The sequence below is a fragment of the Anolis carolinensis genome, chromosome 2, assembly GCF_035594765.1.
Source record: "Anolis carolinensis isolate JA03-04 chromosome 2, rAnoCar3.1.pri, whole genome shotgun sequence".
Classification (NCBI taxonomy): Eukaryota; Metazoa; Chordata; class Lepidosauria; order Squamata; family Dactyloidae; genus Anolis; species Anolis carolinensis.
The window spans coordinates 178,316,076-178,338,937 of record NC_085842.1 but is presented as its reverse complement, the minus strand read 5'-3'; the positions used below and the strand labels follow the sequence as shown (position 1 = coordinate 178,338,937).

The window sequence follows — 22,862 nt, the reverse complement described above, 5'->3', positions numbered from 1 at the left end:
TAGCCAATACTCCAGAAGACAGGAGCAGAATTCAAAACGATCTTAACAAGATGCAAGATGCTCCACTTAAGCAGAAAAAAAATGAAATGCAAAGATACAGAATGGGGGACACCTGGTTCAACAGCAGTATGTGTGAAAAAGATCTTGGAGTCCTCATGGACAACAAGTTAAACATGACTCAACAATGTGATGCGGCAGCAAAAAAAGCCAATGGGATTTTGGCCTGAATTAATAGGATTATATTGTCTAGATCCAGGGAAGTCATGCTACCCCTTTATTCTGCCTTGGTCAGACCACACCTGGAATACTGTGTCCAATTCTGGGCACCGCAATTGAAGGGAGATGTTGACAAGCTGGAAAGTGTCCAGAGGAGGGCAACTAAAATGATCAAAGGTCTGGAGAACAAGCCCTATGAGGAGCGGCTTAAAAGAGTTGGGCACGTTGAGCCTGCAGAATAGAAGGCTGAGAGGAGACATGATGAGATCCATGTATAAAGATGTAAGGAGAAGTCATAGAGAGAAGGGAGCAAGCTTGTTTTCTGCTGCCCTGAAGACTAGGAACAATGGCTTCAAACTAAAGAAAAGGAGATTCCTTCCACCCAGAGCCGGCCCTAGGTAATTTTCAAGTGTAGGCAAACAGAATTTTGCCCCTCCCCCCAAACCAATCACTGAAAATTAAAAGCGTTGGAATAAGCGAAAATGTTGGATAATAAGGAGGGGTTAAGGAAAAGCCTATTAAACATCAAATTACATTACGATTTTACAAATTAAGCACCAAAACATCATGTTTTACAACGAATCAACAGAAAAAGCAGTTCAATACATGGTAATGTTATGTAGGAATTACTATATTTGTGAATTTAGCACCAAACATTGAACAGGGATATAGGGCAGTGTGGACTGAGATAACCCAGAAAGCCCCCGGTATTTAAAAAAACCCTCTAAAATCAGGACATTGGCGCCACAGGCAAGTGCCTAGTTTGCCTTATGGTTGGGCCGCCTCTGCTTCCACCTGAACATTAGGTAGAACTTCCTAACTGTGAGAGCTGTTCGGCAGTGGAACTCTTGGCCCCGGAGTGTGGTGGAGGCTCCTTCTTTGTGTTGTGGCAATCTCTGAGCGGTTAGACTCAATTTAACCCTCTCTGGGGGAGATTCCACCAAAAATCAGCAGAGTAGCAAAAGCAAAGCTTTCAAATGCAGCAGTTAACTTACACGGGGTGAGCAAGAGAAGCCTTTCACCATTTAGGATTGCAATGGCCTGCAGAGTCTCAATAAAAGTTCAAAAAAGGTATTTATTCAGGTAAAAAGAACTCCATTGTAGATAATAATATAATAATAATAATAATAAAACTTTATTTATACCCCGCCACCATCTCCCCAACGGGGACTCGGGGAAGCTTACATGGGGCCATGCCCAAAACCATACAATATGACAAAATATAAAACAACATATCATAACACAATTTAACAATACAATAAATAATAACATACATTACAATCCAAAATTCAGAAAAAGCAATAAAAACCAGGGCAGGCCACATGAACACTAAATTAAAACTTGGTGAGAAAGACATATGAATAAAACCACGGGGAGCAGGGACATAAAATAGTGGAACAGTCTAGAGGATAGACATCCTAAGGGAATAACCGAAGGAAAATATGACAGTTACTCTCCAAAGGCACACCGGAAGAGCCATGTTTTTAAGTCTTTCTTAAAGGCTAGCAAAGTGGGGGCCTGCCTAATCTCAATGGGCAGTGAATTCCACAGTCGGGGGGCCACAGCAGAAAAGGCCCTCTCCCTTGTTCCCACAAGACGGGCCTGAGATATAGGCAGAGGCGACAGGAGAGCCTCCCCTGACGATTGAAGAGAGCGGGCGGGTTTATGATAGGAGATACGGTCACTAAGGTAGAAAGGCTTGGGAGCTGTCTAGTCTACTCTAGACCGGTTTCTAAGGAAAAATAAGAAAGGAAAAATAACAAACATCTAAATAGCTACATCTTGCCAGGAGAAATGGTGAGATGTTTCTTGTTAGCTAGAAGAACAACGGGAGAGGAATGAACCAAAATGGTTCCAACCGCATGGTCCAGTTTATTGGGGCCATAAAAGACATTCTGACCAATGAGAAGTTAGTGTCCCTAGAGATTCACATTTCTACTAACTTCAAAGTAAAGGATGTGACGTAAACAGGATAGAGCGAAACACAGTAAAGCCTGTCTAGGCATGCTTTGGAAACAGGGAAAGGATTCCCTCAATCTAACTCTATCATCTATTTAACCACATTTAGACTTGAGTACTCCAGGATGTTTCCCAACACTTTGGAGGCTTTTAAGCAGAGGCTGGATGGCCATCTGTTGGGGGTGCTTTGAATGAGATTTTCCTGCTTCTTGGCAGGGGGTCGGACTGGATGGCCCACAAGGTCTCTTCCAATTCTATGACTCTATAATTCTATAAAAAAAACTGCATGAGAAAAGTGCATGTTTTACCTCTTCCTGATTTTCAGATGCCAGGGCACTTTGAGCTCTTGCCCTTTCCTCTTTAACATCTCTATCATTTTCACTGGGTTCTTCAGGATTCTGGTGAATGCTTTGGCTCTGCGGAGAAATCCTGCAGATCAAAGGCATCAAAAAAATGGTTGAAGTTACAGCATACTAAAAAGTGTATACAGTTTTCTATGAGGAAAGGAATTAATGGTCCATAATAAAGCCAGAATCTGAATGACTAACAACTCTGAAAATTCTGTCCTTATGATATTATGTTTTCCTATATTTTAACATTACTAATATTTTCAGTTGTAAAAAAATTGTCCCAAATATGCGAATTCTATTTTTGAGAAATTATAGCCATAAAACAAAACAAAAAGTTTTCAAATATACTTAATTGCAGCATTATCTATGAGTGTTGTTTAACTCTTTAAGAATGCAACAACTAAATTTAGAAGACAACTGGATATTGTGCCTGTGTAAGATTAATTAAACCCTTATATTACGCAAAGTAACAACAAATGGTTCATGAAAGATATAGGAAAATAAACATGGATCACTAAATTTTTTTGCCACCATAACAATAAAATAACCTCTGCCATAAGAATGAGGCTAGACATAATAATTCATTATATTGAAGGTAAAGTTTCATTGCTTACTATATTTCCTCATTCTTAAAAATAGAAATAAAACATGATATAATAACATGGACAAGTCCCTAACCTGTCAGTCAATACAAGCCTGAATAAAATGATGGCAAAACGAGGGCTCCTACAATATTAGGAGTTGAACTAGGAAAACAAGCCACTGAAAACAGAACCTGTGGCTATAAAAAAAGGTGTGCTTGTAAATCATTATTTCATAAGAGCAGTTTTTACATCACTACGTTTGTCTGCATGAGCATATGAACAGACCTGTACAAACCTAAAGACAGGATCTCTTCTCATAACTGGCTTGCTATATTTCCTCACCAGCCAGCAAAGTAATAACATCAACGTTGCACTGCTGAGATATGGCTATGTGAAAACAGAACAGAAAAAAAAATTCAACCAGTGTATATATCCCGAACACACATAATTTTGTGTTTGGTTACATTTCTTTAAAAAGATAGTTCACAATTCACTTTAAGGAAGAACCAGTGATAAGAATTGACTAAGGCCTTAAGGACATTTGGATATCGTTAAAGAGAGGCTGGATGGGCATCTTTCAGGAGTGCTTTGGCTATGCATCCTGCATGGCAGGAGGCTGAACCAGATGGCCCTTCCAACTCTAAGATTCAGTTACTCTGAGGACATTATCATATGAAGCTGCTATTCCATGGAAGTTGTGTTATCATCAATAGTGGCAACATATTGGGATTAATACTCTTGCTATCAGACCTCTCTGATTTTCATGTGGCCGTACTTCAACGTAACCTTGTAGCTCTATCTTCCTCTATGTCCACTGCTCCATAATTTTTTGAAATTTTAACCAAGCTTATTTTTAAAATTGCAAATTAAACTTGAAATCTAAGCCTTGGGAGTAGCAAGGACAAGACGGCGAGTGGGAGAGAAGGAGAATCATGCCTTTGCACATCACTTCAGATCAGAAGCAGAAAAGGCTCATTACACTGGGTGAGTGATGGGAATATGATGCGATCTGCAGCTATTGAGGGGTTTCCAATAGAAGGGGGGCGGATTTATCATGGGGGAGGGCAGAGCCACAACAGATGCAACCAGTGTATGCTTCAATACCAGTTTGCCTCCTTTATGTGACAATACCTTACAAAACCATACTCATAATCATTACACTGCTCTCTAAATCAGTGGTTCTCAACTGTAGGTCCCTGTTAGGGATTTCTTTTCTTCAGAAGAGGAAGGGGAGCAGGAAAGTGTTCATGAATCAGAGGGGCAGTTGGAATCTGAGGAGGAGATTTTGCAAGTACCCACATTTCAGGAGAGGTGAAAGGAAACAGAGCAGAGATGTCGTTCAGCTAGAATAGCTGCCAAAAATGCAGCTAAGTAATTAGGAACTGCTCTAGCAGCTATGAAGGGACTCAGGGCTATAAAGCAGAAGCAGGTGCAGCCAGCTCTTGCTGGTAACAAACTGACTCTTTGCTCCCATTGTGCCTGCTTCAAATCTGCATCTGGGAAACTGTTCCTATGGATTTATTGCTGATTCTTTGTCTGAAGTAAGACTGCTATTTGATTTGGAAATTTATCAGAGACTAAGAGCTGTGATTGCCCTAAAACTTCCTTATTTCCTTTTGCATTATTCCACTGAGTGTGCTGTACTTTATGTTTTGCTGAAGTAAAGCAGTTTTCATTTACTTTTCACAGTGTTTTAAGGCTGTTCTTGAAAGACAAAACAAGACAATCCCCAGATGTTTTGGCCTTCAACTCCCAGAAATCCTAACAACTGGTAAATTGGCTGGGATTTTTGGGAGTTGTAGGTCAAAACACAGAGGAACCCACAGGATGAGAACCACTGCTCTAAATTGTGGCGTAAGATATCTGTACCTGGAGTCACATCAGATTGGGAAGTCACAAGATGAGATCAAATAAACATACTCTTAGAGTGCATGGCCCGAGAGGTGGACTCGTGCTGGAAGGTAGAGGCTGCTCCCACTTCTCCCCCCCTCCCTCCCTCCCTCCCTTCCTAGAGAACGTCCTAAGTATATCATTAGGGTACACCCTTGTTAATGTGGGATTTGTGTATTGGTAGTGTTTAAATGAAATTTGTGTCTTGTCTGTATTGCATACTGATTGCATCATCCAGAGTGTACTATAGTCTGTAAAGAGTTAATTATTAAGAAGCTGTGATGACCTTGATGTGTGTCTGGAACTGGGGAGTGTCCAGACACAAGTGTGTGTGCATTGCTGATTGCATCAGTTCTGTTCTGAGTTGAGTTGAGTGCTGTCTGCTGAGAGATTCCTGTGTTCGTCCACTGTCTGCAAGTCTGTTTGTCTTGATTATTACTGAAGTCAGTAAAACTTTGTATATAGTTTTACCAATGTCTCTGATGTCGCTTCATTCTGCTTTCCACTGATTCCATCCAACTACTGCTGTGCTGCAATTACTCTGACAACCCTAGCATGCTCTGGGTGCCCTTGTGTAACCAGGGATGAAAAAGAAGCTTCCACTTCCATCATAAAGCTTCCCTTTCTTCTCCAACCACATGATCTCACTAGGGCTTTAAAGTGGGCAGTCCCACATTTAGGTTTTTTTCTGTTATCTGCAAAATTCTAGTCGTTTCGGGTAGGGCCTTTTGAATTTTCAGCTACAGGGGTCCTCACCATCCCAAATACATTTCCCAGAATTTTGCAGGTGGCAGAATAAGCCCAAAATGCAGGGCTGCTCACTTTAAAGTCCGAGTGTGATAATGTCATTAGTGAACAAGTACAGTTAGAATGTGTCTTAGCACACTCTCATGCCTGAACAGTGAGTAAAATTGCACTCTCTGCTGTTGTGAGACTTTAGCGAAGGACATTGTGCAAGAAGGTACAGAATACCACCTTCTGCTACATTGCAAAGAATACAAGCACTAGGATCATAAGGGCCATCTGGTTCAACTTCCTGCTCTGCTGGAAAAGCCAAGTATTGCCCACGAATCCTTGTTGTGACACTCATTATCCCAGAATAGCAAGCAAAGGGTCACTTGCAGGGTTTTTTTTGGAGCAAAGCTTCTTAAACTATGAGTCACATCCCCATTTACATTTTCATAAATGAATATGCATGTGGGTACATACAAAACCCCTTATCTGTGACAGTAGAATGGTTGTGGGAGCTGAAAAGGACCCATGCCATTCCCATCACTCTCACATACATATATCTGAGGCCTTTTCCACACAGCTGTATAAATCGCACATTACCTGCTTTGAACTGGGTTATGTGGCAGTGTGGACTCAGATAACCCAATTCAAAGAAGATATTGTGGGATTTTCTGCCTTGATATTCTGGGTTATACGGCTGGGTGGAAGGGTGCGAGTTGCCGTTCCCCTTCTCTCTGAGTTTGTCATTTTCTTGCTGTCGAAAAGCAGAACCAGCTGGATGATTCAACAACAACAATCCTAATTTTAGACTATTTCATCATTGTCTGGTCCCCCAACAGTCTGAGGGACCGTGAACCGGCCCTCCACTTAAAAGGTTTGAGGACCCCTGTCCTACAGAATCAAATATTCCACCAAGATTTAATTATTTGTGTAAAAATAAACAAGCACATTCATCTCATTAGTGTGCAAATGTGCTTTTAAAAATATGATAAAGAATGATTTTAAAATAACTTTATTTATGATTTATTACGTTTAATTTGCAGAACTATTTTACATACCTATATAACTGAGATCACATAAAAAAAATCTCAGGCAAAAAAAAGTTGGAGGTAGAAAAAGTTTAAGGCTTCCTCTAGAACACCCGCCCAAAATCTTCATCTGAAAAGGGGGCTCTCCTTCAGAAAGAGCCGCTAAATTCAAAACCAAGCATACAAGTACATTTTAACTACAGTAGAGTCTCACTTATCCAACCTTCGCTTATTCAATGTTCTGTATTATCCAACATAATTTGCCTTTTAGTAGTCAATGTATTTGTAGCCAATGTTTTCCATACATTGCAATGTTTTGGTGCTAAATTTGTAAATGCAGTAATTATCACATAACGTTACCGTGTATTGAACTGCTTTTTCTGTCCATGATGTTTTTGTGCGTAATTTGTAAAATCATAATGTAATTTGACGTTTAATAGGCTTTTTCTTAAGCCCTCCTTATTATCCAACATTTTCGCTTATCCAATGTTCTGCTGGCCCGTTTATGTTGGATAAGTGAGACTCTACTGTATTGGAGGACTAATTTTCCATAGATACATAAGAGTCCTTGTTTTTTATTTCTTTGCCAAATGCATACATTAATTGCTCACCATAAAAGTAGAGCTCCAAAGTTGCTTTAAAGTGCTTGTGTACCATTGCTCGTCCTCAGGCAAAGGCAGGCGCTGTAACTGTAAGAGACAAAGTTGATATCATATAACATTTTCTATAATGATGGTTGGCAACTGTACAGAGTCCCTGGGGAAAAAATGCCTTAGTACATTCTGTATAGTGAGGTAAGCTGGCAATACTGTTTTGCAATTGGATGGAAAGAGTTTTCAATGTTTTCCAGAAGGTCAAGAGGGCTTCCAGGATTGAGCTAATTTTATGTGTTGAAGACTGAACTCAGTTCTATTTAATTTTCACTTTTCCAATTGTGTCTGCATGGGGAAGATGGGAGATAAGAATTTCTTACGTTCTCTACTCTGCCCTTTGTCTGTCATATGCCAAGCTACGTTCCAATTATGTTCTTTTAAAAAAAATAATAATCTTTATTAAAGCTTTTTTCCATTATTGCATCAATCTGTCTAAAGGGGAGAGTAGGGAGGGAGGATCAGGGTAAATGGGAATGGGAGGGGTAGGAAATAGGGAAGGGAATGGCCCTAACATGGATTTAAGGGTGTGAGGGGATAACTCGTGTGAATCGGGGTAAGGTTCTGGATTAGGGGAAAAAAGGGAAAGCAAGGGAAAAAATGGGGATGGGGGTCTAAAAACGACCCCCGGGTTGAGTCCCTATCTAAAGTGGGAGGGGGGTTGGGGGAGATGGACTTCCACTCTTCTTTCTTCCTTCCGCATTCTTTTGTTTCGTTATCCTTTCAATTCTTCCTGTAAATAAACTTCCAGATCCGACCAGTCCGTTTGTTTCATTGCTTTCCCTGTGTTTCTTTTTATCAAATAAGTTAATTTATCCATATTTTTAATATCCAATAATTTTTCCAACCACATTGTTATTGTGGGACTCACGGGGTTCTTCCAATTTTTAGCTAATACCAATCTTGCAGCAGTTCCTGCATATGTGAAAATTTTTATCTTATTTTCTTTTTCTTTTAAAGAGTCTAATTTATCCTGATTTTGTATTTCATATAACCCTAACAGGTAATATTCAGGTTTACATTCCAAGTTGATTTTTAAGATTTTCTTACATTCTAAATGAATTGATTTCCAATAATTTTTGAACCAATTATGTTCTGATGTATTTCAAAGCTGCTGTTATGGTTAACACTTGATCAATCTCCTGGAGGGAAAAAAAAGGGTTTTTGAATTGGGATGATTTTAGGTAAAGCACAGTCACTTGCATCTATATTTCCACCTTAATTAGACAAAATCTAAAGGAGAATGTCTGTGTATGTGTAGGCGGGGATCTAAGCCCAGAGATGGCGGGAGACGAAGGAGAGGAGGACCAGGAAAACTGCAGTGATCTCCTGTAAACCATGCTCGGTGGGAAATCAGAAACTAGCAGGGCGTGGAGTCTTTGGTAAGCGCTGATTGCGAAATTATGTTGTTTCATGTTGTATTGAGGGGTGGGAGGGGGAGGGACAGACAATTAATTTACCGACACTGCTGGACTGTGGGTGTACGGTATCTCATCTCTCCAGTGGTGGCCAAACAGCTGGGGCTATGACTGGAGCAGTTAGAAAGATCCATCGTGTTAACCCAACTGGATGGGACTCAAGGTGGAGGAGCCCCCGTGGAATACAAAACTGAGTTTGTAACGATGAGGGTGGGGTCTCACCAGGAGCTACTACAATTTGTAGTGACCCCCATGAAACAATATCCAGTAATTCTGGAGATGGCCTGGTTGAGAAGAAGGGATCCCCAGGTAGACTGGTTCTGGGGGGTGCTATGATTTGCCAATGGGGTTTACTCCCCCCGGGTTCCAGGAAACCACAAAGTAAGAACTTGCGGGAATGGTAGTCCAAGCGTCATTGCCAGGGATCTAGTGGGATGTCAAAAGTTTACCTTGAGTATTTGGATGTTCTTGATTAAAGGAATCGGACCAGCTTCCCCCATAGAAAGATTGATTGTGCTATAAATATAGACCCACAGGCCAAACTACCAAAGCCAAAGGTGTATACTAATACCATGTCGTAGAGGGAGAAAGACTGCCTGAGGGCAAGAGGGTTTATAAAGCCAGCCAATTCACCTTTGGCTGCTCCTGTTCTGTTTAGACCAAAAAAAAAAGAATGTCACTTTGAGACTTTGTACTGATTTTAGGAGCCTGGATGACATATGCACCTCCAGTCAGTATCCTATGCCTCTAGTAAAAGATATGCTGAGGCATTTATCAAAGGGAAAGATTTTTACAAAGCTGGACTTGCAGGAGGCCTATTTCAGGATCAGGATTAAAATGGGTGATGACTGGAAAACAGCATTCAACTGCCCACTGGAAGCCTTCCAGTACAAAGTGTTATCATTTGGACTATCTGGGGCTTCTCAAGTGTTCATACAAAGAATAAATGAAGTCCTACATCCTTTGCTATATAAGGGAGTTCTAGTTCTTCTAGACGACATATTAATTTATTAGCGAATGCTGGAGGAACAAGTGCTACAAAGGTTAAGAGAGGCACATTTATATGCTAAACTCTCGAAGTGTGAGTTCCACAAAGAGGGACTGGACTACTTGTGATATCATATCTCTCATGAGGGAGTGAAAATAGACCTTAATAAAGTGCAGGATGTTTTGAATTGGGAGGATTCCCGTACCAAAAGACAATTGCAAAGTTTCTTGGGATTTGCAAATTTCTATGGGCAATTCATCAACCCTAATAAAGTGCAGGATGTTTTGAATTGGGAGGATTCCCGTACCAAGACAATTGCAAAGTTTCTTGGGGTTTGCAAATTTCTACGGGCAATTCATCAAAGACTTTGCCAAAATAACAACTCACTTGACAGAACTGTTGAGAACTAAAGGGGAAAGGAGAGTAAGCTAAAAGTGAAATTCCCGGGAGCCAAACTGCAATGAACTAGGGAGTGCCAATTAGCTTTTTATTTAAAAAAAATATTTTTATTTATTACTTGGCACAAACAGTCTGATATACAATCAAAAATATACATTCAAAAATAATGAAATGTGTCTAGATCTGTATTCAAATGACAACTTGCGCAAAATAAATATACCATCCTTTACTGTTCACTCTAATTCAAAATGTTTTCAAAGGAACATCCACCAATTAGCTTTTGATCACTTGAAAATTCTGTTCACCCAGCAACCGATCTTGGCACATCCTGACCCAGAACTGCCTCTTGTGGCAGCTGCCTATGGGGCAGTGTTGTTCCAGAACCTTCCAGGGAAGGGACTGGTACCATGTGCCTACTTATCAAAAAAGGTATCTGAAACAGTGAGAAAATAGCTAGTCTATTTTCTCACTGTTTCAGAAAGGTATTTGCTGTAAAAAGAAGCTGCTTGCTTGGTGACATTTTTTGGAAGGGGCCCAACACCCTTTTGAGGTTTGGACTGACCATAAGAATCTGAAGGCCCTACAGAACCCCCAGGTACTGAGCCTGAAACAAATCAGGTAGGACCAATTCAACTTTACTCTGAATTACTTCCCAGGCAAGAGTAACTGCATGAAGGACGCTTATCTAGAATGTCACAACATGACAGTAAAGCCCCAAAAGTGGTTTGAACAATGTCCACTCCTGAACAGTTGGCGTTGGTGGTTGGGACCTGTTCCCAATCAGAACCACAGGGCCCAGACAGGACTGGCAGTAAGATTTTGGAAGAAAGAGTTTCAGAAAGAACTTTGCAAGTGGTCTAAATTGCTGACTAAATTCTGCAGGGAATGATAGGATTATTATGCATTAATTATTTTTCCTTTTTATTCGCATCAGCTGTCATTAGTGTATTTTATATGTGGCCCAGACTGACTTGTACTGCCACACTCAAACACATACGACTGCCTTCAATGACATGCTGGCTTCAGGTATCTCCTCTTTGCAATCCAGCCTGCTAATGGGGCTTCCTTCCTTGTCTCAAAAGCAGGTGAGGAATGAAGGATCTTCCCTTTGCCCAGCATTGGACTTTTCCTTCCTTCCTTCCTTGCTCTTGGGGAGGCGGCTCCTCCCAGAGCCCTGTTTGCAACCCACTCTTTGCAACTCAGCTCCCTGTCACCTAGGCCTTTAAATGGGGCTCTGGCACCAGCAGGTTCAAGCCCAGGTATGGAAGGAAGGATTCAATGTCTCCCTTCCTACTCCCTCCCTATGTTCAAGGCTTTGCTGCCAGAGCCCCTTTTGCAGGCCGGGTTACAGAGAGTTGGGTTGCAAGGAAGATATTGCAAATGGCTCTGGCAGAAGCAGCAGCCTCCTCAAGAGCAAGCAATGTGCTGTTGCCCCTGGGGCTATAACTCTTAGCGAAAGAGGCATGGACGTGACATCTTTCCCCAGGGGGTTGCTTCTTGCCCTCCTTTAGGGAAACTGGAACTCCCAAGGACCAAAACACTGTAGATAACTCAAAACTGGTTTTATTGTTCACAAAGTGTTATCCTTTTAAGCTGGAAGTTTCAAAGGGGTAAAGGAAAATATACATTATAGTCTTTGGTTGTCTTAAGTCCAAGGAGCTCTGCAGCTGAGAAGCTTTTCCAGGTCCCTCTTTCTCAATGGCTGTGAATGCCGGAGCAATCCTCAGCCTCAGTCCAAATGGCCTATGTTTGAAGACATAGTCTTCCTCTGGTGCCAAAGAACTGATTTGAAGGCACTTGAGACTCCTCAACATCGTTCAGGTTGGCCCTGAACATGAAGCATAAGTCTCAAGGGTAAGAAACTCAGAATTGGTGCTGAGAGGTAACTTAACCAAGGGCTTTGAGAGCCAAGTCTCTCTCTCACGTCCATCTGATAGAAAGCTTGATGGTAGAATGAAAAAGGAAACACTGTCCCACTCCAGGAAAAGGTGGAGTCAAACAATTGAGCTGAGGGAGCTGAGGGAGCTCGGGCTGTGGCGCAGGCTGGAGAGCAGCTGCAATGAATCACTGCAATGAATCACTCTGACCAGGAGGTCATGAGTTCGAGGCCCGCTCGGAGCCTATGTTTGTTTGTCTTTGTTCTATGTTAAAAGGCATTGAATGTTTGCCTATATGTGTAATGTGATCCGCCCTGAGTCCCCTTCGGGGTGAGAAGGGCGGAATATAAATGCTGTAAATAAATAAATAAATAAATAAATAAATAAATAAAACTGGTGCAAACAACATTGATTGACAGCTATGAATAACCAATCAATCCAACTACATTTACAGGTTAAAGGCAAAATCAGGCATGATACAATTCAAATCTTGCAACTTACAGTTCCACATATAGATGGCGCCACTCGCACCGTCACAAGCAAGGAAGGAAGGATCCAATATTGGGCAAAAGGAAGGGGTTGTATCCTTCATTCTTTACCTTCTCTTGAGGCAAGGAACGAAGCCCCACTTACAGGCTGAATTCCAAGGAGGAAGATGCAGCTAAAGCTTTAAGGTCAGTAAAGGTGGGATGGGAATAGCTCTGGCATCACTCATTCCTTGTGTGGAAGTAAGGGAAAGGAAGAAAGCATCTGGGCACTCTTTGCTCCCTTTGGCTGGGGCAGCGGGAGAGGAGGACACTGAGTGTCTATCTGTATCTTGACCTAAGTCTGTACCTTTTTGGAGGGTCGGGAGGTAACACTTGTATAGCGAAGTTAAGCAAGAGTCATTACATAACCCAATGCCTCAAACTAACCCCATCTCCCAACCACATGCTACCAATAACGAACAACAGAGCTAAAATGGATGTTATAATAGTTATAATGGACCACATTATTGTTTGCTCCATTGGAAATATCTGTTCAGTGCATAGAGGATGAAAATAAATCGATCCTTTAGCTTACCACTATGAAAGCTTGTAAAAAGGTGATGCTTGGATACATAGGAATTAAAAACATCAGCACATAAATCATATAGGTCGAACGAAAAAAGGCAATATGGATCACAGTGATAACCAGTGTCACCTAAAATGAAAGATAGAATATTTGTAAACATACTGATCACATAATCCAAAATATTTTCCACAAAGTCTGTGATCCAGCACCTGAATTAGCACTCCTGATAGAACCAAGCTTGAGTATTGGGCATATCTACACTGGTCACATACCTCAAGTTTGCCCACAAGTTGCTCCTGAATGTCTAATTCCTACTGTGAAGGAAAACCCTGACAGCGTGGAGGTCAGGGTGCGTGCTGGGTGGGTTTCTCCAAACTCCATCAATCATCTTCTCCAGGACCTGATGAATTGGTTGCAATCGTCTGCCTCACCAATTCTTCTGTTCAATGTCAGACTCTGAGACACATCTGTTGTCTGAAGTCCAAACATTTATTTCAATATCTATAATACCTATTTACAAAGCATAGCAAAAGCCATTGCTCTGAGCTGGCATTTCTCTTCAGCCTCTTTGCTCGGCAAGCACCAGCTCAACACACACTGAGAGATAAGAAAACATATTCCTCAGTACAAAGGAAGTTCCCGACTTCCAAAGCTGGAAATCATGCCTAATGGGTCAACAGCAGGCTGTCAGTCAAAACTAGCCTGCTGTTAACTGTTTCATTACTGAAACACACACTCTTGCAAAACAGCAGAAACACTTGATTTACATTTCATACACATACAACCACAATCCAACAAACCCCACATTATAAAATTGGGGAATGTTCCAGAGGTTGCTTAAGTCCTGCACTATGGTGTGTGTGTTCAGATTTAAAGTTGGTTCCTCTGTTCACAAGGGCCAGTGTAGCCATCCCACTTTCCCCGTACTCCACAGTGCGAGGAAAAGGGAAAGACACTTCAGGGGTTAAATGGGTGATCTAATGGTGTATTAAATAAGTATGTGGAAGTTTCTTATTTATTTTGCAACTATGTCTGGCTGTTCCTTTTAAGTTTTGACAGAAAATTTGATCACGCTAACCATAGTGAACCCATAGAACAGCCACAATCACATAGAGATTGTGAGACGCAAGAGGGAAAAATGACAACAGCTTAAGGATTTGGAACTGCGGGATCAGCCAGGAGAAGAGATATTTCAAAAAGCTCCTTGTTACTAGTTTTAAATCTTGGTTATATGCTTATATGATTATATGTCCTATGCATTCATGTTTATGTGGTATTATGTTTTAATTGCTGTACGGTTTTTAACTTGTAGTACATTTCCTGTTGTACTGTAAACAGCTTGGAGTCCCTTGAGGAGATAAGGTAAAGGTAAAGGTTTCCCCTGACGTTAAGTCCAGTTATGTCTGACTCTGGGGATTGGTGATCATCTCCATTTCTAAGCTGAGGAGCCGGCGTTGTCTGTAGACACCTCCAAGGTCATGTGGCCGGCATGACTGCATGGAATGCCGTTACCTTCCTGCCGGAGCGGTACCCATTAATCTACTCACATTGGCATGTTTTCAAACTGCTAGGTTGGCAGAAGCTGGAGCTAACACCGGGCGCTTATTCCGCTCCCGGGATTTGAACCTGCGACCTTTCGGTCTGCAAGTTCAGCAGCTCAGTGCTTTAACACACTTCGCCACCGGGGCTGAGGAGATAGGATGGTATATAAATAAATTATTATTATTATTATTATTATTATTATTATTATTATTATAAATAGCATTTCCCAAATTCATCTGACTGCTGTGGGTTCCAGTTGCCCAGCCAGTGCATACCTCACAGTCCTTCCACCTGGCGGTGGTGGAGCAAACACCCTGGGCATGAAGGGTGAGTAAGGCACGGATTGGCTGGGCATGCACACCTTTCCATGACAAATGGATTCATTTGGACATCTACTTTCTCTGTCAACCTCATTTTACAGAGGCTTTATTTAAGTCAACACACATGACTTGGAATCATCTCCTCTCTTTGCTCCCACCATTTCAACGATCATATTTTTAACAGTGATGGAGCAAGAGCTTCTTGAGAAAAACTCAGCAGAAAGTGGCTATGTAGCCAGCCTCCTTCACTCTATCCCTCATTGACAAACATATGCCATTACCAGTATAAGCGGAGCCCCCAGATGGCGTAGTGGACTAAGTGACTTGAAGGTTGGGTTGCTGACCTGAAAGCTGCCAGGATCGAATCCCACCTGGGGAGAGTGTGGATGAGCTCCCTCTATCAGCTCCAGCTCCATGCGGGGACACGAGAGAAGCCTCCCACAAGGATGGTAAAAACATCAAAACATCCAGGCGTCCCCTGGGCAACGTCCTTGCAGACGGCCAATTCTCTCACTCCAGAAGCAACTCCGGTTGCTCCTGACACGAAAAAAAAAAAACCCGTATAAGCAGTTACAAACATCTGATTTACAAACGACTCATACTAAAGAATGGGGGTGAGACAACAGGAAGTGAGAGAAATCTGCCCCTTGGAAGGGAAATTCACTCCTGAAAGAGATATCATGTGGAAAGAGAGTCTCCACTGAAGCTTCATCCCCAATCCTTGTATCCACAACAAGCCAAACCTACAGAACCTATCTTGTTCATAACTTCAGGGGCTGACCTTTCAAATAAGGGAGATTGGATGCCTACTCCTCCACTCTTCTTTCTATATCCCTACTCTTATGGTAGTGTTAGAACACCAAAGTTTCCAGGAGTGGAAAGGAAAACCAGAGAAATGGTTAACTCTTGCCTCAAGGAACTTCTTCTGTTTACCTCGCCTCAGCTTCCTGTAGAATGAATGCAGCTTGACACCACTATAACTGCCCTGGCTAAATGCTATGGAATCCTGGGGACTGTAGTTTTACAAAGTCTTTAGCCTTCGCTGTCAGGGAATAAACTACAAATCCCAGGATTGTATAGCATTGAGCCATGGCAATAAAAGTGGTGTCAGAGGAAAAAAAGACATTCTGTTCTGTTTCCTGAGTTAATGCTCCTCGGGTGCCCTATTCTCAGCAAGAACAGAGTAGGAAACTCACTACAAAAGGTGTAACAAAACACAGAAGAATTTAATTACAGTAGAGTCTCACTTATCCAAGCCTCGCTTATCCAAATTTCTGGATTATCCAAGCCATTTTTGCAGTCAATGTTTTCAATATATCATGATATTTTGGTGCTAAATTCATAAATACAGTAATTACAACATAACATTACTGCGTATTGAACTACTTTTTCTGTAAAATTTGTTGTATAACATGATGTTTTGGTGCTTAATTTGTAAAATCATAACCTAATTTGATGTTTAATAGGCTTTTCCTTAATCTCTCTTTATTATCCAAGATATTTGCTTATCCAAGCTTATTCCGGTCCGTTTAGCTTGGATAAGTGAGACTGTATATTGAAGATCAGCATCCTAACTCCTCCTGGGGTCTGACTAACAAACAAATACTTGATGGAACAGATGAAACTAGATTATATGAGTCTCCGCTGCCGGATAATCTGGGATAAGCAGATAATCTGGGATCAGATCCTGGGATATAGGGCAGTGTGGAAGGGGCCTGAGTAAATAGTTCTAATGCCTCTACTATATTGCTCAGGCAAATAAATATGGAGTTAGGTCACCCCCCCCCCCCACAAAAAAATCCTCCTTTATCACTGTTTAGATCAATTTCTACCAAAATCGACACTTCCTCTTGACTTTTACCAGCTCCTTCATTCCCAAGAGCATCACAAGATGTTTCCTCACCTCCTGAAGGAACTCTACTGCTGTGACGTTGCCTCCTTCACTGCTCCTAACTGGTCTGACCCACATTTTACTCCTCTTTGTACTTTTTTTTTTTGTATCAGGAGCAACCAGAGTTGCTTCTGGAGTGAGAGAATTGGCCGTCTGCAAGGACGTTGCCCAGGGGACGCCCAAATGTTTTGATGTTTTACCATCCTTGTGGGAGGCTTCTCTCATGTCCCCGCATGGAGCTGGAGCTGATAGAGGGAGCTCATCCGCGCTCTCCCCGGGTGGGATTCGAACCAGGCAGCCTTCAGGTCAGCAACCCAACCTTCAAGTCACGAGGCTTTTATCCCCTAGGCCACCGGAGGCTCCTTCCTCTTTGTACTCACCTCATGCTTTCTTTTTTTTTCAATCTTCTGCTGCTACATCTCCTATTCTCTCACCTTGCAATGCCACACATCCTTAGCTTTCCTCACTTCTACCTCTCTTGCTCCTTGTGTCATGCCACTGCACATCTCTCCACCTCTTTCCCCTCTCTCACCTCATTTACCGCAAACCAGCATCTGGCAAAACACTTACCAACATGAGCGTAAATGACCAAAAGCTGCTAGGATACCATCTTTTGCGAAATACAAAGGCAAGCACATATTGCAGTGTGATGATTGATGTGCTGTACCCAAGCAGAAAGAATACCTGTAAGGAAGAGAACCTCATTAACTGGACGTAATGTCTAGAAAACATATGTACAGCATATACATTAGAACATTTATCAGTAGGTAAAGATGAAGGATTTCCCCTGACATTAAGTTTAGTCGTGTCCGACTGACGGTTGGTGCTCGTCACCAACCGCCAGTATTTTACGACACCATAAATAACAAGACCAGAAATGCGGTGATCGAGAGGAAGGTGGAAGGAGGAAGTCCTGATGGCTCTTTGTCATAGAGAATGGAGCAACAGCATCCCCTGTGACTGAATCTGAATGCAACCTCAACCTCCAAGACACCAAAAAACTGGACTTCAAGACTACACACCTCCTTGTGTCTTTCTTGTTCTGCTCTGTCCTGTCTCCAAATGGCACTGAATGTTTGCCGTGTATGTGTACTGTGACCCATCCTGACTGCATGGAGTGCCTTTACCTTCTCACCAGAATGAAACCTATTGATCTGTTCACATTTCCAAGTTTTCAAACTGCTAGGTTGGCAGAAGCTGGGGCTAACAGTGGGAGTTCACCCCGCTCCCCGAATTCGAACCTCTGATCTCTTGGTCATCAAATTCAGCAGCTCAGCGGTTTAACCTGCTGTGCCATTGGAGGTTCCATTTATCAATACTATTCAAATAACAAATGGAAATGAACAGTGCTGAAAATATGGCAAACATGTAATACCTGGAGGGCAAAAGCTTGCCCATGCCTATATTAGAGTACTGAAAATACTCTAATATAATACTCTAATATAGGCATGGGCAAGCTTTTACCCTCCAGTTGTTTTGGACTTCAGCTCCCAGAAATCCCAGCCACCTTACCAGCTGTTAGGAATGCTGAGAGATGAAGTCCAAAATACCCAAAGGACCGAGATTTGCTTATGCCTGTTCTAATACAGTAGAGTCTCACTTATCCAACATTCTGGATTATCCAACGCATTTTTGTAGTCAATGTTTTCAATACATCGTGATATTTTGGTGCCAAATTAGTAAATACAGTAATTACTACATAGCATTACTGCGTATTGAACTACTTTTTCTGTCATTTTTTTTGTATAACATGATGTTTTGGTGCTTAATTTGTAAAATCATAACCTGATTTTATGTTTAATAGGCTTTTCCTTTATCCTTCCTTATTATCCAACATATTCACTTATCCAACGTTCTGCCGGCCCGTTTATGTTGGATAAGTGAGACTCTACTGTGTATGTGCCAGCAAACTGGGAATACCTGGGATTTTATTCATACAACTACATCGATTTAACAATTTCCCCATAGTGGCCATTTTGGCATGCTACGGCAGAAGGAGGTAAACATTAGAAGCTATTTTGCCAGCTCTGATGAAAGAAAGTCTCCTTTAGCTGTAACCAAGAGCAGCCCTTCCATCAAGTCATGACAGAGGGAGATGTGATAAGAAGAGCCATTTCACTACTGCAGAAACATGGCTGGCTTTTGCCTTCTTTCCTTACCAGAGGTCCTTTCCTTCTTTTTGTGTTACAGGAGAGTCTCACTTATCCATACTTCGCTTATCCAAGGTTCTGCATTATCCAAGGCAGTCTGCCTTTTGGTAGTCATTGTTTTTGTAGTAAATGTTGCAATGTTTTGGTGCTAAATTTGTAAATACAGTAATTACTACATAACATTACTGTATATTGAACTGCTTTTTCTGTCAATTTCCTGTAAAACATGATGTTTTGGTGCTTAATTTGTAAAACCATAATGTAATTTTATGTTTAATAGGCTTTTTTTCTTAATCCCTCCTTATTATCCAAGATTTTTGCTTATCCAATATTCTGCCGGCCCGTTTATCTTGGATAAGTGAGACTCTACTGTATGCCTTTTTTATCTGCAAGTCCTTTTATTGACAAATCGCTAGGGAGAGAGTGGGAGCCATTTGCTTGAAAGGACATCCTCCAGCAGAAAGCAATATTTTGCTAGGATGATGAATGGATGTGGAGCACAGAGATTGGGTAGATCCAAGATAGAATTTAGGTACAGTAGAGTCTTACTTATCCAACATAAATGGGCCGGCAGAATGTTGGATAAGCGAATATGTTGGATAATAAGGAGGGATTAAGAAAAAGCCTATTAAACATCAAGTTAGATTATGATTATACAAATGAAGCACCAAAACATCATGTTAGACAACAAATTTGACAGAAAAAGTAGTTCCATACGCAGTAATGCTATGTAGTAATTACTGTATTTACGAATTTAGCACCAAAATATCACGATGTATTATAAACATTGACTACAAAAATGCGTTGGATAATCCAGAACGTTGGATAAGTGAATGTTGGATAAGTGAGACTCTACTGTACCTCTATTTTAACTAATTTACAACAACATAAAATTGCCAGCAGTGCGCAGAAGGAATGAGGAAGTAATACCATCAAGGACTCGGTGTCACAAGTAGATGGTGAAGCGGCAGTTCCCCCTGTAGCTGGAATGGAGCATATTCTCGTGAAGCCAGAAGCTGGAAAAATGTTAAATTGTCTCTGTGTCTGTCTGTATGTTGTATGTCTAATAATAGCATTGAATGTTTGCCATGTATATGTGCATTGTAATCTGCCCTGAGTCCCCTTTGGGGTGAGAAGGACGGAAAATACATACTGCAAATAAATAAATTAATTTCTATATTATTACTTTTTCTGCCCATTTCTGAAATCCACTCATTTCTACATGCTGTGGAGACAATGTCGGATGGGCAACTATTGGAAGCAGCCATTTGATAGGCTCCATGGCACTCTGTCTTTGAAGAGTGTAGAAGCAGATAGAAATGGAGAAAAAGCTTTATATGCTGAAATCAAGTATCTGAATCTCCTAGCTCAGTGGTTCTCAACCTGTGGATCCTCAGGTGTTTTGCCCTATAACTCACAGAAATCCCAGCCAGTTTACCAGCTGTTAGGATTTCTGGGAGACGAAGGCCAAAACATCTGGGGACCCAAAGGTTGAGAACTACTGTCCTGGTTTCTCTGGGTATGTGCTTGCCATGCTTTCTGCAATTTGTATTCTTCAGTATGAATACAGAGGTGGAAGGAGATCTTGATGTTATGTTTGTTCTTTTATTCAAGTGTCCTTTATGTATAAATAAGTGCTCCATCAGGTTCTGGCAAAGAGACAGAGTGTCTTTTCAATGATGGCACCTTCTATCAAATGCCCTCCCTCCAGCAAGGCATAAGGGAATAAGGGCATAAGGAGGAAATCTTCATAGTTTCTCAGCAAATTTAAGAATTGTCTTAGTTCTTTAAGAACTTTACACTTTTATCTGGCAGATGTTTTAAATTTTACTTTATCTGCTATAATGTTTGTATTATTGTTTTATACAATAATAAACTCTGAGGTGGCACAGTGGGTTAAACCCTTGTGCCGGCAGGAATGCTGACCTGAAGGTTGCCGGTTCGATTCCGGAGAGAGCAGAGATAAGCTCTGTCTGTTAGCTCCAGCTCCCCATGCAGGGACATGAGAGAAGCCTCCCACAAGGATGGTAAAAACATCAAAACATCTAGGCATCCCCTGGGCAACGTCCTTGCAGACAGCCAATTCTCTCACACCAGAAGCGACTTGCAGTTTCTCAAGTCGCTCCTGACTTGGGATTTTTTTTCTATATCTGATATTTTCATGCTTTGTACCACCTAGAACAGTGATTCTCAACCTGTGGCTCCCCAGATGTTTTGGCCTTCAACTCCCAGAAATCCTAACAGCTGGTAAACTGGCTGGGATTTCTGGGAGTTGTAGGCCAAAACACCTGGGGACCCACAGGCTGAGAACCCCTGACTTAGAAAAGTCTGATTACTGAGTAATTTAAAAGTTCAGTCATTATACCAAATTCTTAAGATAATATATCATAGTTCACCATGTAATAATCGCCACTGCATAGTTGTTGCATCCCTTCTTTAGCTCCATAAATGAGCTTCCAGCCTTTCATTGTATAATTGTCAGATGTATACTGTAATTAATACAGGTGTTTGATGCTTGGACCCTCCCTTCCTCCCCTTTCCTTCTTGTCTTGATTCGAATGTAAGGCAGTGTCTTAAAAAAAACAAACAAACCAGAAATTGGAGAACCGAAAGCACATTTTTTCTTTGCATAATGTCACACTCCCACTTTTTGGAAAAGTTGGCATGAAAATATAAGTTTATGCAGCAGAATATGGTATCTTATTCTAAGCAAGAATAAGTGAAAAGAACTTTCAACCCAGTATGTATGTATCCCTTATCTACAACAATGCAACTGTAGCAATACAGCTGGTTGGTGTGATAAAGTCAAAAGTTGGCATCTCTGTTTAGTGCACAGACTAGTCCATTGTTGGCTTCTCTGTTATATAGCCTACTATCACTAGTGCTTACCTCTTTTAGATAAGACTCTAATTTCTGTAGGCCTGTGAGTGGTATTAGTTCAAGTTTGTAACTGGCATGAAATGTGATAGGTCTGCTTTTTCAAAATCATACTAAGCCAGACTTACCGAACAGGCAATGATGGTTCTACGAAGACCTTCATATGCAATGAAGAACTGTATCAAGCAAGGCCAAAACACTAAGACACATAGAATGCAAAGCAAGGGAATATCCACCAGAGCTTGTCCATACCAATACGCAGAAGGGAAAATTCCTGAAATCTGCAGCTGAGACCAAGTTTTTATCTGGCAAAGAAAGTGACCACAAATAGTTATACTTTTCAATGCCCATTCCATTGTAATGCATTTTCCATTTTAATATTCAACAAGTTGCATTAAGGTGCGAAGCAGAAATGGGGGGTGGGGGTGGCCACAGACCTCCACAAGATGAGATCACCATCACCACTGACACCACCACATACTACTTGAGATTCTTGCAATGGTTACATTATTGAGGATGGCCATTAATAACGACCTGGTTTTGGAATAGCATCCTGCTACAGGAATAGGGCCTTCCACTGGAAGGGCTTCATTGTACTCATACCATGTTTCCCTGAAAATAAGACAGTGTCTTATATCAATTTTTGCTTCCAAAGATGCACTAGGTCTTATTTTCAGGGGATGTTTTATTTTTCCATGAAGAAAAATTCACATTTATTGTTGAACAAAAAAAAAAGAACTTTTATTATATACTGTACAGTAGTTGTCATCATAAACCATCACAACCAGACAAACTGAATCTATCAAGAATTTCTTGTTACTACCATTATTTCCATGTAAAACAATCTATGGTATGTACATTTACCAATCCTGCATGCTCTGTTTGGTGGGCATGCTTCCAAACAAAAACTTCACTAGGTCTTACTTTCGGGGGAGGCC

The 22,862-nt window shown here is 41.3% G+C and overlaps 1 protein-coding gene across 5 annotated transcripts in view; it reads right to left on the bottom strand.

Moving 5' to 3' along the window:
- The window catches only part of LOC100564947 (ATP-binding cassette sub-family A member 10), a 114,533-nt gene that overhangs the window by 16,193 nt on the left and 75,478 nt on the right, over window positions 1-22,862 (bottom strand). For all 5 annotated transcript variants that reach the window (XR_010003106.1, XM_062971169.1, XM_008121999.3 and 2 more), the window contains 6 exons: window positions 22,053-22,229; window positions 17,468-17,581; window positions 13,154-13,273; window positions 7,371-7,448; window positions 3,405-3,496; window positions 2,484-2,604 (listed from right to left, as the gene is read on the bottom strand). Coding sequence is in view for 4 of the 5 variants with exons in the window: in XM_062971169.1 (XP_062827239.1) it covers window positions 2,484-2,604; window positions 3,405-3,496; window positions 7,371-7,448; window positions 13,154-13,273; window positions 17,468-17,581; window positions 22,053-22,229 (702 nt within the window). In the remaining variant the exon portion in view is untranslated. The remainder of the gene's footprint in view (window positions 1-2,483; window positions 2,605-3,404; window positions 3,497-7,370; window positions 7,449-13,153; window positions 13,274-17,467; window positions 17,582-22,052; window positions 22,230-22,862) is intronic.